Source organism: Penicillium rubens (genome assembly GCF_028828025.1).
Source record: "Penicillium rubens strain IBT 27055 chromosome Unknown utg000002l_segment0_segment0, whole genome shotgun sequence".
NCBI lineage: Eukaryota > Fungi > Ascomycota > Eurotiomycetes > Eurotiales > Aspergillaceae > Penicillium > Penicillium rubens.
The window spans coordinates 4437444-4449875 of NW_026890600.1; the positions used below are offsets into that span (position 1 = coordinate 4437444).

Sequence of the window (12432 nt, forward strand, 5' to 3'; positions counted from 1 at the left end):
TCCACATGCATGTTGTTTCTTGTCTGCACTTGAACAGTCTTAGATTCAACCAAATGTCTAGAATATAATCTGCCGTTCATAAATACAGGTCATGAAAGTCTATACACGCAATTTCCAAAGATCAATCCTAGCCCTATTTATAATCGTGCAGCACTGAACCGAGCGCCATTATCCTCGTTAGAATCTTGTGGTGCAGAAGTCGGGGCTCGGGCCTGAGGAGGGCTGTAAGGGAAACAAAAGTTTTGATAAGTAACACAAACATAGAAGCAAAGGACATTAGGACAATTTTTTACCGCTCAATGTAAGAAGGAATATCCTCGACCTTCATGGTTCCCTCCAAAATACCTGTGCAACGTTAGCTTGGATCCAGCAATCACATATAGAAGGGGTTAAATCTCACGGAAAACAGCAGTGAACAGAGGGAACTCAGCCTCCATGCCCTGGTTCTTCAGGAAGCTGTTGACTTCCATAGCAGTCAGGGTACCCTGCAACTTCTGGCCGTTGAGCTCAGTCTTCTCGATCTCCTCGATAGGCTGGTTGCGCTCAACGCTCAACTTGGCACACCGGAAGTTACGGCCACTGCTGGAGCTGGTGATCAAGTCTGCCACACCGGCACTCTCATCGGTAAAGGTGCGGGTGTCAATCGTGGCGCTGAAGAACGCGTCTCCGAACTTGACCATCTCCATCAAACCCACACGCATGATAGCCGCCTTGGCGTTATCACCCCATCCCAGGCCGACAACGTAGCCAGCGGCCAGAGCAACGATGTTCTTAAGAGCGCCACTGATAGACACACCGGCAACATCGCTCACAACACGCACGTGGAAGTAAGGGCGGTGGAAGAGGGTCTTCAGCACGGCATGGTCGACAGGAGGGTACTCCGACGGCAAGGCCTGCAACTTGACCTCCGAGATTTGACCCGAGGTGTCCTTATGCTGGAACTCGACCAAGTTGGTTGTGGAGGAAGAAGGCGAACGCTGGGGAGTGGGGACCTGGGAGTCCATGTGCGGGGGATCGTAGGCGATGCTGGTCTCGCACCACTTCTCTTGAGCGACCTCGTTGGCGATGTTTGCACCAGACAAGGCACCACAATAGATGCCTAGGATTCTGCCAATGGTCTCAGAGAAGAGGTGAATACCTGTACTGTTGACATCCACACCCTTGATGCAAGAGATACCACGGGCGTAAGGGAGGATCTTGCCCTTGAGTTGTTCGCAAGTCTTAATGATAAACTGATGGGGCAGGTTAAAGATGAGGATGGTGCTGTCCTTCACTGCATCCTCGAGAGATGGGTTGGCGTGCAGGTTGACTGGCAACTGGATCCCCGGGAGGTACTTGACATTCTCATGGACATTGTTAATCACCTCAGTCAATTTTCGAGGTCCTGGGTTTGAGGCATCGTAGTTCTTAGAAGTCTTCGGAATCTCAACATTTTCCTCAAATACCCACATCTCTACCTTCTCTTCGAAGAGGTCGGGGTGGAAGGACGCATTTTCGGCAACGATCTTAGCGATGGCGCAGCCCCTATTGAATAAGCACACAATTAGCACAAATCCACCTTTTAGAAACTGATCTCTTCTTACCAGTTACCGGAGCCCACCACTGTGACCTTGTGCTTGCGCTGATAAGGAGCGACAGAACCCATGGTGTGTGTAGAAGAGACAATTGATCTGCGGGAAAGTGGTCCGGAGAAGGTGGGTTTAAAAGGTAAAGGAGAAGTCGGCGGGGGCAAACGGGGTGGAATAATGAATCGGGTTTGGAACCCGGTGGCTGACCGAGGTCGAGATACGGTGATAGAGGTGAAAGGAACGCAGATCCGACGTAAATTGAGACGTATGTCCATAAAAGTTATCGTGCTGGGTCCCCAATAATTTCAGCCTTTTCGGGATTGCCTTCTGATCACGTCTGATGTCACCGGAAAGCCGTCGAAATTCGGAGAGGCAATTTAGCACACGATAACTTGATAACGTCAGTCGCGGTCTTTTCCTTTATCTTTTTTTCCCTTTTCGTTGTGCCCTTGACACATACATGGACTAATTGTGTGGAAGAGCCAAACAGCGTTGAGTTCCTGAAAAAAAACAGTGGGGAGAGTGGATGCAGGCGGTGAACAATTGGAGACGGGGTTTCGCTTTTCCCGTAGCAATTTCGTCCTCTGTTGCTCCCCGCTGTAGATCTCACATGCGAGCATGGTAAGCTGCATTATTACATATCTTGTTTCCACTTTCAGCCGGTTAATTATCGTTCTACCTTTACAGGCCCCAATCCGCAAGACAATGACGAAACCTGCCCCGGGCAGAGGCGCGATAGCCAAACCCAGTGTCTTTGGTGACGAATTTCGCACGAGCAAGAGAGATAAGCGTCAGATCAAGCATGCTGCCCTCGTGTCAAAGATCGAGAAAAATTCTCAGAAGACCCCTAAGCGTCGACGAGCGTCAAAAAAACTTGTCACCAACCTCGAATCTTTAGCCGATGCCTTGCCCGAGGCTGAAGAATCCAACGATGCCGCCAGTCAAGTGAACGTCATCAAGCAGAAGACCCTGAGACACAAGCCAGGTGCCTTGAAGCGCCGGGAGAAACTAGAGAAACTGGAGCGAGACCGCTTCAACAAGAACCTGGTTGAGATGTCCAACATCACATCAGCCCCGGCTGCCAACAATGGCGAGACGAGCAACGAGTCGAACCCGACGGCCGGTCGGTGGTCAGCCCTCCGTAACTTCATCTCGCAGACGATGGAACAGCAGCCTGTGTTCAAGGCGAATAAATAAGGTGGCCTGGACAAAAATTAAAAAAACCTTCGGTCAGTGACTGGGCCACCACCGCCTCGGTTGCTGTTAGCCGTAAATATCTGTCTAACAAGTGAACTCCGGCAACGACGTGGAATGAGTACATCCAGAGCTCTTCTAAAAGTTGAGTCTAGGCGAATACGCTGAGTCTACTGCGCTCAAACAGAACATGATCGAACCACTTGCTTCCATTCGATCTGAACCGTGAAATCTAGACCCGGTTCTGTGCAGGTCTTGACGTTCAAACATTCCTATATCTCTAGGGGATAAAACGCCTTCTGGGGCCACGGACGCCATCGAGCAACCTTCGACATTAGAGATCAAAACAAATAACCAAATACCCATCATTGTCATGAAAGAGCTTTATCTATCTCATAAGACTATTTTAAGTATCTTCACCCGTAAAAAAGAATAGAGAATGTATTCCGTGGGACCGCCAATTGCTATGGAGTATTCGTGCGCACAAATACTCAGCCATGACTTTATGCAAGGGCTCGCACGAGAACTGGGGTTTGATCAGGGTGCGTATCGTCCGGCATACGGCAGACCTCAACAATGGTAATGATGTTGAGATCTCCGTAGATATGAGCACCAAGTGCCGGCACCCTCCGCCTACGCCGTCTCTGGGGGCTACGGAGAGACATTGTGGTCGAGAGGGTTGAGAGGAAGAAGGAAGAAGAAGAGAAGAGGAAGAAAGGTGGGAAGGGTCCTTTTATACCTCCAGCAACACGCGTGCCTTCCTAAACCAAATAACAGTCGCACCTTCCCAAATCCAACAACACACACGTACCTTCCCAAAACGGACACTTGCCCTTGCCCTTGCCCTCCCTACACAGAGCTACTTAGGCAGTCGTATTTTTGTCTGCATAGTAGAGCTCTATGGTGAGACAATGCTATCAATGCGCAAAAATGATATTCATCTAGGAAACAGAGCTGGATTTGCAACAGCAAATATTGAAAGATATGTTTCTAGCCAGCTCATTTTCTAAAGCACATATTCCTGCATAATTCCAATCCTCGCTGCTCAACACCCCCAGGAGATGAATGGTACGTCTCCTCAGATCCCATACCTGCTGAGGAGTGTAGATACGGGGATTGTTGTCCGCTCAAAATGACTTGTGAGACGTGGGTCTGGCTCCTAACGCATTTGCTTTACTGAGATAAGTGTAATTTTTCGTCGCCATCAACGGATCGAAACAGGGATTTGACAACTGTGAGAATTATGGATCTAGATGCGCTGCATTTGAGGGTTGTCATGGCTCGTATTTTAAGCTTCGAGCACCGAATTATAACTCTCAATTGTCTCTAGTTACCACCGACATACTATAATACTATACAGATCGTTATATTGCAGTGCAATTTATCCGTGAATAGCCGGTTCATCGGCCCGATGACTCATCAGATAAGATCACCCCGGGGCCTGCGGGGGAGCTATCCGGTATCTGATCCATTGCTCTCCAATCCTCCCGAGGTCCTTCCTTTGCTTTGTGAATCAAGGGCTCTCTATCTGTCTCTCATAAACCTTCTGTGATCTACTGGCGCCGAGCAATGCTGTGGCGGCATTTACAGCGTCGCCTGCCGGCCGCCTTGGCTTGTCGTGACATTGCCCGGTATCGGCTTCCTCAATCATACAGCTGGTCAACACGCAAACTGTCCAGCTCCTCCACCAGATTTCCGACGTCGTCTCAATTCAACCGGTCAGAATTTACATCCCAGCCATTTACTGGTAGCTATGAAACTGGAGTCCCTACTTCCGGACCATTAGGATCAACACCGGCCTTTGGCGCCCCCCGCATCACACCGAAGGTCTTAAAGCAATATCTCGATCAATACGTCGTCGGTCAGGATCGCGCGAAGAAAGTGCTCAGTGTCGCCGTGTACAATCACTACCAGCGCGTGCAAGAGTTGGTGCGCCGTGAGGAAGAAGCAGCCGAGGCTCTTGCGAAGCGTCAGCGGAGGGAAGCACTTGAGACTCATCATTTAGACGGTATATCACCTATTGATTTTTGATGTTGCCGCTTGCTTTCTAATTTAATTTTTTCGGTACAACAGATGATATTACAGGTGTGCAGAAGACTACCAGCGTACCTCAAACCCCCAGATCCCGCCCAAACACCCCCTTAGAACAAGCAGATTTCGCCGATACGTCGCCGCTACAGCTTGAAAAGTCCAATATTTTGTTACTCGGTCCGTCTGGTGTAGGGAAGACACTTATGGCAAAGACCCTTGCTCGGGTGCTTTCTGTGCCTTTCAGTATTTCCGACTGCACTGTGTTCACCCAAGCCGGTTACATTGGAGAGGACGCCGAAGTGTGTGTTCACCGACTTTTGGCCGCTGCAGACTACAACGTGGAGCAGGCGGAGCGTGGAATAATTGTCCTTGATGAGGTGGACAAGATTGCAGCCGCGAAGGTTAGTCATGGCAAAGATGTCGGCGGTGAAGGCGTACAACAAGCGCTCCTGAAGATCATTGAAGGCACAACCGTGCAGGTCCAGGCCAAGCCAGAGAAGAACCCCCGCGCAACTAGTGCCCCGAATAGCTATCCCTCCAACAGTCCCTTGGGGAATGGGTCATTTCAACCCAACAACCCAAACCCAGCTGGCAAGGGAGAAGTGTACAATGTGCGCACGGACAACATTTTGTTCGTGTTCTCTGGCGCCTTCGTCGGACTGCACAAAGCTATCATGGATCGAATATCCCGTGGATCCATAGGATTCGGTCAGCCAGTTCGGCCCGCGTCAAACACTAGTGATTTCCCCGGTTCACCCAATATCTCTACCAACCAGCCACTTCCAATCCTCCCAGGGTCTGAGGAAGAAGCGCTGTATAAGAAGCATCTCCCTTTCTTCTCCTCTGCCTCGCCAGCTGGATCTGGCGCCGAGCCAACCTATTTCAACGCACTCGACCTGTTAACACCCTCAGACCTGCAAAGCTACGGCTTCATCCCAGAGTTGATCGGCAGGATTCCTGTCACCGCCGCTCTCTCTGCTCTCTCTCAACCCTTACTTATGCGCATCCTAACCGAACCCCGCAACTCCCTTCTAGCCCAATACACGACCCTATTCTCCCTCTCGGGTATCGAGCTGCGCTTCACCACACCGGCACTCCACAAAGTCGCCGGTAATGCCTTCGCAATGGGCACCGGCGCACGCGCGCTGCGAACTGAGATGGAGACCATTCTAAGTGACGCCATGTTCGAAGCGCCCGGCTCGAGTGTGAAATTCGTTCTCGTGACCGAGGCTGTAGCCGACCGCAAGGAACAGCCCATCTACCTTGCCCGTGGACAGGGCGGACGTTTCCATGCTATGATTTCCGCCGAGGAAAGCCAGTGGGAAGCAAAAACTCGCAGGGAAAAGAAAGACCAGGATCAAAAGAGTAAAACGCAAGATGATGCAGATGGCTCCAATGGGTTGAACTTCCAGGAATACCAGAATCGAGCGACTGGTTAAGTGTAAATAAATGATACGCTTTCATCTTTCGTCTCATTCCCGGTGTCTATCTAGTTATATCTTTCCGGGTGTTTTCTTCTCATCCCAGTTATATTGGCAGCAATTAGCGTGCAGGTTAGCAGAACTATCCTTTTGAAGATCGCGAACGTTCGTACGATACCTAGGTAGGTCTTCCATGACTGATCAAGCATTGAGTCTCAATTTTGAATGCAGTTGGACAAAACTAGTATGCCTTCCTGCAAGCTACCTAGTGGACTCTCACATATGGTGACTAACTAATTTCAATTCATTTCATGACCTCATAGCTTTTTATGCATAATACATACAAGAACAGATCGACCGGGGTATCGCAAAAGATTGTGCAAAAAGGAGAACATGCGTATGTGCGCGTAACCTGCTTTGGTCGGAACTTCGCAAGGATCACTTGTAGGGAGCAGGGTACTTGTTCGTGCCCTTACCGTTCGGACTTCCTGTGAAGGTAGACTGGACAGAGGCGTTGGAGTTGTAAGATGCCCAATTAGGCGTCTGGGGTGTGGTCGCGGTCACCGGGGTAGTTATTTGGCTAGTAGAAGACTGTAGCTTGGTACCACCTGACAGGTAGCCCATAAGGCCTGCCGAGTCTATTTTGAATCGTTTGAAAAAATGGGCGAAACCACCTCGCATGGCAGTCATATGGCCCCATTTGTCCCACCGTTGCCCGGTAGAAGCACCCAGAGATGTGACAGCGATGAAGTTTCGGAAGCGTGGGATGTTTATCAATGACCATCCGGCGAAGAATTCGACGAGATGATCTGCATCGCGTTCGACTTTGTCCTGAATCTTGAGGTCGTGGTGCTCTGTGCGAGTACCGTATTCATTAAGGGAGGGTGCGATGACGTTGCTTTTTGAGTTAAGGTGTAGACTAGCTTTATCAAACAAGCCGGTGTGAGCATCCGTGGCATTGTTCTTAATGATCAACATGTGGATGAGCAGCAGGCTAAGGTTAGGTTTGTTAGAAGCCTGAGCCAAATAGCGGTAAAGGGGTACAACATACAGCCCATGATCTTGCGAGTACTTCTTATCACTGAGTCTCCTTTCGATCCACTCAAGTATCCCGGGGGGTAGCATCAGCGTCCAAGACCTGCGTTTGTACTTGTTTATATTCCGAATCCATTGGAGAGTGACCGCCACCCCCTTTAGGTCTGTCAACATATCTTCGGTGAGAAGTATGACACCGCCATATGGAAAGATGCGTAGGCCGTGGTCACCGGGTGAACAATAACGGGGATCAACTAATTCCAGTGGTCTTTGAATGCGAACAATCCAGAAATTGAACGAGTTGGTAGGAAGCACAGAATTCAGTGGAGGCTGAAACGTATCGTATCCGGCGAATGATTCGTGGAACTGCTCTTAATTAGTTGTTTGACAATTGTGGACGTGTAAACATCGGTCACATACTATGGCCACGCCCTGTCTGCTGCTGTGCACAAATTTTGCCCAACCTTCGGGGCTGTCGCTTGTGAAAATGATCTTGTCATAGTATTTCAAAAGTGCCTGCAGAAGCTCCAGGTCCGTTCCCACTTCCTCATTGCCTCGGGGAAAGTGCAGATAGAACATATGTGCCTTCGATAGTTTTCCGCCTTCCTCGATTGTCGCAAGTTCTTCCACACTGATTTTGTGGGCTTTCATGTACTCGTCAAGCGCCTGAGTTGCTGCTTGAGCCGCTTGACTCGCGAGGTTACCTTGGGGTTGGGGGTTAGTGCAAATTGAATTATCTTTGAGTTGATTTGCGGGCAGAAGGGTTTGGGCCGGTGCTGGGGCCAGCGTCTCTCGCGATTGCAAGGACCCACTCATTCTCGTATCATGGTGAAAGTTCGACCGTCTTGCGGGACTGCCAGACCCTAGGCCATCACTTGTACTAGGGGGCTCCACGCGCAGTGAAAGCGATGCATCTGGCAAAAGGCTATGCGGTCGTTCACTAGGCTGGCTAGGTCCACTTGCCGCTAGAGCTATGATTGGCGCGAGCATACTGCGAGCAGCAACGAGTAGAGGAACTCCGGGTGGCACTTCATCATCAGGATGTGGAAACTTGAATTCCTGTGATCCACGTGACCAAGCAAGCCAGACAACTTGAGGTCCCTTTCTTTGCTCCGTAGGATAGTGAATGGCGATGAGGTCGTCCTTTCGCAGATCCTCTGCTAGATGAAAGAGATTTTCGTTGGTGTCGCTGAAACCCTCGACCCAGCCGGTACTCCGTACAGAATTTATCTCCTATGGCCAATTTTAGCATTATATGGGAGACAAATCTACGGATCTGATACTGACACTGGATTCACACAATCTTTCGTACTCTCTGACTGTGCATAGGTGCTTAAACCAAAGCTCGACTTGGTTCGTTTTTAGGTTCTTAGTCGATATCAGAGATTGCCGAACATCCTGACGGATGTCGCATAGTCTGAAAGCACCGAGGGGTCTCTTGTCGGGTCCGATAAACATGTGGACAAGAACCTCTCCCAAGGCTTTGTTGCACCAGTAATCACCAATGTTAATGCAACCGCGCGCCCGGCAACTACGAACCGGCATTCTTGCAATTTGGGCCGCCATGTAAGAACTACCCATATCACGGCGAGAGGACCTTGACGGTCGACTGGGGGACGGTGATCGTGACTTTCGGGAGGGTGGTGATCGTCGGAGGGGCGACGACCGCCGAGGTGGTGGTGAACGTCGGGGTGGAGATAGCCGGCGAGGTGGTGGTGACCATCGAGATGGCGATGGCCGACGAGAAGGTGGTGAGCGCGACCTTCGGGAGGGTGGTGATCGTCGGAGGGGCGACGATTGCCGAGGTGGTGGTGACCATCGGGATGGCGATGGCCGACGAGGTGGTGGTGAACGTCGGGGTGGAGATAGCCGGCGAGGTGGTGGTGACCATCGAGACGGGGACGGCTGACGTGAGAGGTCGGACGGTCGGTAGGTATCAGCCCTAACTGTGCTGTAGGCTGACTCCAGTCTATATGTGTCATGTCCTCGGACTGTCTCGCGGCTATCCCGAGAGCCTCGATTCTCAGTAGGCCTCTCGAGATGGGCCCTAGTTGGAATGGCTGGTGAGAGAACAGTGGGGGAATCCGAGAGTCCAGCAGGTTTCTTTGAGGTAGCCTTAGCACGGGCTCCAGAAAGAACAGCCGGGGGGGAGACTGTGCGAGGCGAGGCCGAAGGGCCGGTAGGCGAGTCGATATTGTCCTGCAATGGGGCCCGGGGAGCTGATGACGGCGCAGTAAAGGCAGAGGTTGACCGCCCAGGATTTGTCAAGAGAGCCTCACCTCGCGGGGAGAAAGTAGAGACAGTAGGATCCACAGGATCGACCGGCTGGGTGAGGTTGGTCTGTAGAAGGGGCTTTGGTTGGGTAGCTGAGGAGGAAATAGAGACAGTAGGGCTTAATTTCGAAGAGCGAGACTCTGGAGGAGCCATGACTGATGAGGGCGCGAGAACAGCAGGCTTCTGTGGCTGTGTCGTAGCTTTACCGTTTGTTTGACCAGCTTTTAGTGGACAGGTCAAGCTGACCAAATTCTCAGAAGCAGGCTGGTTTGCGGCTTTCGGGGATTTGGGACTTGTCACAGATGGGCCAACGACTGAGGTGGTGGCGCCTATGTTCGTCCTTGGTGGAAATTCAGAAGGTTTCATCAGCTCCATCTGTGACAAATCCGGTGCTCGTTCGCTCCATTTATTTTCACGGTATGCGCGCTTGGTTCCCGGGCCTGTCCCAAAAGAAGACAATGCTGGCTTTGCGGCTTGTGGGGGGCTTTTCGGGCGCGCCGGGGGCTTGTGCTTGGTATTAAGTCTCTTCGCGAGTCGTGAATTTGGCTTGTCTAGTGTTGTTTCTGCCTGTGGAACCAAGGTTGTTGATCCTGGCGACTCGTTCCCAGGGGTTTGCGCACCCGATGTATCTGATGTTGGAGGTGCTATTTGTTGCAACGACTGGCGAGCCACAGCTTTTGATGGCGGCGGAGTTTCAGCGGGAACAAATAAGGCCTGGATGGTAGAATCCACGGATGGAGGACTGGGAGCTCTGTCAGATGCAACACCTGCTTCGGGCTCGTGCGCATCTATCGTATCGGAGTTGGCCAGTCGAGATGATTCAGCCTGAGGGAGGCTTTTCTGTCGTGCCCTTTGCTCTCGTTTACGCCTTCTGGCTTCTTTTCGCTTTTTTGTCGTCTTCTCCAACTGAGCCATCTTCTTCTCCCATGACTTGAGATTAAAGCTAGGCTTAAGCTTGCCCTCGACAATTTGCTTTTTCTTTTTTTCCCAGGCATCTAGGGTCTCTTCCGAAGTAAACATTTCCCTCGGCTCCCAGCTGCACCTATCCATGCTGTACCCAGTCCACTCGACCAAATACTGAGTAATAAAGACACCTTCGTCATCCTCGGAATCTGGTTCTACGTAGAACCTCCGTTCCGCATGGATGTCATTCACGAGGTACTCCGCTTCCGGGTCGCTTTCTACGGTAGATGCCAGAGAGTCGACATCACCAATTTCATTTTGATCAGGGGCATCGCCCATTTCAGAATGCGATGCCATTGTAGTAGCCTAGCGAATCAAGTCAACAAATGCTTCATTGTGCAGCGTCCAATACGCCATGCTTAAGGTACAAGCAAGGCAGTACTCAGGATATTAAGATAGAGCGAGTGCCTACCGTATTTCATGCCTGTTGGATATGGTGGATATGAAAGGGAAAAGAAGGGGAAAACACTCGAGGACATAGCAAAAGCAAGACGAGCAGGGCGAGCAAGAGCAAGAACAAGAAAGTTTGATAGTTACAATTACTGCCCGATAAAAGATACCGCCCGCATGCCAAACGCCAACCCACGTGATGCGCTAATCCACAATGGGTGGGCACGATTAAGGAGAGACACTCGGCCCAGGTATCACTGACTATCCCCTGCTGATTCTCTATTACTTCCCGTGTGTGCGCTCCCCTGGTTTTCCTTCTGCCTGCTGTGAGATCAGTACTGACGTATCTGACTTTCACCCTCTCAAGTCTCCAAGTACACCCCCTCAGTCTTCACTTGCCCGCCACGTTTACCTGTACTTTGATACCACCTTTCGAGCTGTACTAGCTCGACCACATTCAAAATGGCCAACGATGAATATGATGTGAGTTGATTTGGGACGACTAGATCCTCTATATTTCAGAACTGTATGCTGACGATGATATCCCCCACAGTTTCTCTTCAAAGGTAACGTCGCCACCTTGCGCTGATGCCCGCCCTCGTCTTATCCACCACCCCTTGTTGCCCCTCACAAAAGATCCCGAGGCTGACCGCGGAGGTATTGTGGAGTGAACAGTGGTGCTTATTGGAGACTCCGGTGTTGGTAAATCTAACCTCTTGAGTCGTTTCACCCGCAACGAGTTCAACCTGGATTCGAAGTCAACGATCGGTGTGGAGTTCGCAACCCGGTCCATTCAAGTCGATTCGAAGACAATCAAGGCACAGATTTGGGATACCGCTGGTCAGGAGCGCTACCGTGCGATTACCTCTGCCTACTACCGTGGCGCTGTCGGCGCCCTCCTCGTTTACGATATTAGCAAGCACCAGACCTACGAGAATGTCAACCGGTGGTTGAAGGAGCTACGGGATCACGCCGACTCTAACATCGTCATCATGCTCGTCGGTAACAAGAGCGATTTGCGCCACCTGCGTGCGGTCCCCACCGAGGAGGCCAAGCAGTTTGCCAGTTCGTTTCCCGACAATCGATTTCATAGTGTGGCGCTGACATTCAGTAGGCGAGAACAACCTTTCATTCATCGAGACCTCTGCTCTTGATGCCAGCAACGTTGAGCTGGCCTTCCAGAACATCCTTACAGGTTGGTTTTCAATTTCATAGAATTTGGCATTTGAAGACTAATTTCGATAGAAATCTACCGCATCGTTTCCAGCAAGGCTCTCGACAACGGAGAGGGTGGCCAGCAGGTCCTCGACCGCCGTCCCGTTATCGACCCCAGCAAGCAAGACAGCGAGCAGAAGCAGGGCTGCTGCTAGATTACCCTTCGTAAGGACGATGCACCGACTGCCACGACTCTTCTTTTGTGATGCGACGTTGAGATGGTCTTGATATGTGTTGGGAGTCTGAAATTCGATGGCTACAAAGATGATACACAGGCGGGATCTGCTAGAGAAGCCACACGGGAAGAATAGGAGTTTACCGGACTTGATGGTATCAGCTGC

General features: G+C 51.0%; 6 protein-coding genes across 6 annotated transcripts; 4 read left to right on the forward strand and 2 right to left on the reverse strand.

Moving 5' to 3' along the window:
* Positions 1 to 137: 137 nt before the first annotated feature.
* N7525_004169 (glycerol-3-phosphate dehydrogenase family protein) lies at positions 138 to 1645 on the reverse strand (the record flags this gene model as incomplete). Its single annotated transcript, XM_002566060.1, has 4 exons — positions 138 to 222; positions 294 to 345; positions 401 to 1524; positions 1584 to 1645. The coding sequence occupies 4 exons, from the start codon at positions 1643 to 1645 to the stop codon at positions 138 to 140; spliced, it is 1323 nt and encodes a 440-aa protein (XP_002566106.1).
* Positions 1646 to 2186: 541 nt separating this feature from the next.
* On the forward strand, positions 2187 to 2765 carry N7525_004170 (FAM207/SLX9 family protein; the record flags this gene model as incomplete). The annotated part of the gene is made up of 2 exons (XM_002566059.1): positions 2187 to 2189; positions 2256 to 2765. The coding sequence occupies 2 exons, from the start codon at positions 2187 to 2189 to the stop codon at positions 2763 to 2765; spliced, it is 513 nt and encodes a 170-aa protein (XP_002566105.1).
* Positions 2766 to 3259: 494 nt separating this feature from the next.
* N7525_004171 (uncharacterized protein) lies at positions 3260 to 3445 on the forward strand (the record flags this gene model as incomplete). The annotated part of the gene is made up of 1 exon (XM_061212941.1): positions 3260 to 3445. The coding sequence occupies one exon, from the start codon at positions 3260 to 3262 to the stop codon at positions 3443 to 3445; it is 186 nt and encodes a 61-aa protein (XP_061069962.1).
* Positions 3446 to 4331: 886 nt separating this feature from the next.
* N7525_004172 (putative ATP-dependent Clp protease) lies at positions 4332 to 6232 on the forward strand (the record flags this gene model as incomplete). The annotated part of the gene is made up of 2 exons (XM_061212942.1): positions 4332 to 4770; positions 4836 to 6232. 2 exons carry the CDS (start codon positions 4332 to 4334, stop codon positions 6230 to 6232), a joined length of 1836 nt encoding a protein of 611 aa, XP_061069963.1.
* A 420-nt stretch (positions 6233 to 6652) lies between these two features.
* N7525_004173 (uncharacterized protein) lies at positions 6653 to 10783 on the reverse strand (the record flags this gene model as incomplete). Its single annotated transcript, XM_061212943.1, has 4 exons — positions 6653 to 7208; positions 7266 to 7615; positions 7670 to 8482; positions 8537 to 10783. 4 exons carry the CDS (start codon positions 10781 to 10783, stop codon positions 6653 to 6655), a joined length of 3966 nt encoding a protein of 1321 aa, XP_061069964.1.
* A 555-nt stretch (positions 10784 to 11338) lies between these two features.
* On the forward strand, positions 11339 to 12246 carry N7525_004174 (Rab family GTPase; the record flags this gene model as incomplete). Its single annotated transcript, XM_002566055.1, has 5 exons — positions 11339 to 11359; positions 11430 to 11442; positions 11552 to 11941; positions 11991 to 12071; positions 12122 to 12246. The coding sequence occupies 5 exons, from the start codon at positions 11339 to 11341 to the stop codon at positions 12244 to 12246; spliced, it is 630 nt and encodes a 209-aa protein (XP_002566101.1).
* Positions 12247 to 12432: the final 186 nt, after the last annotated feature.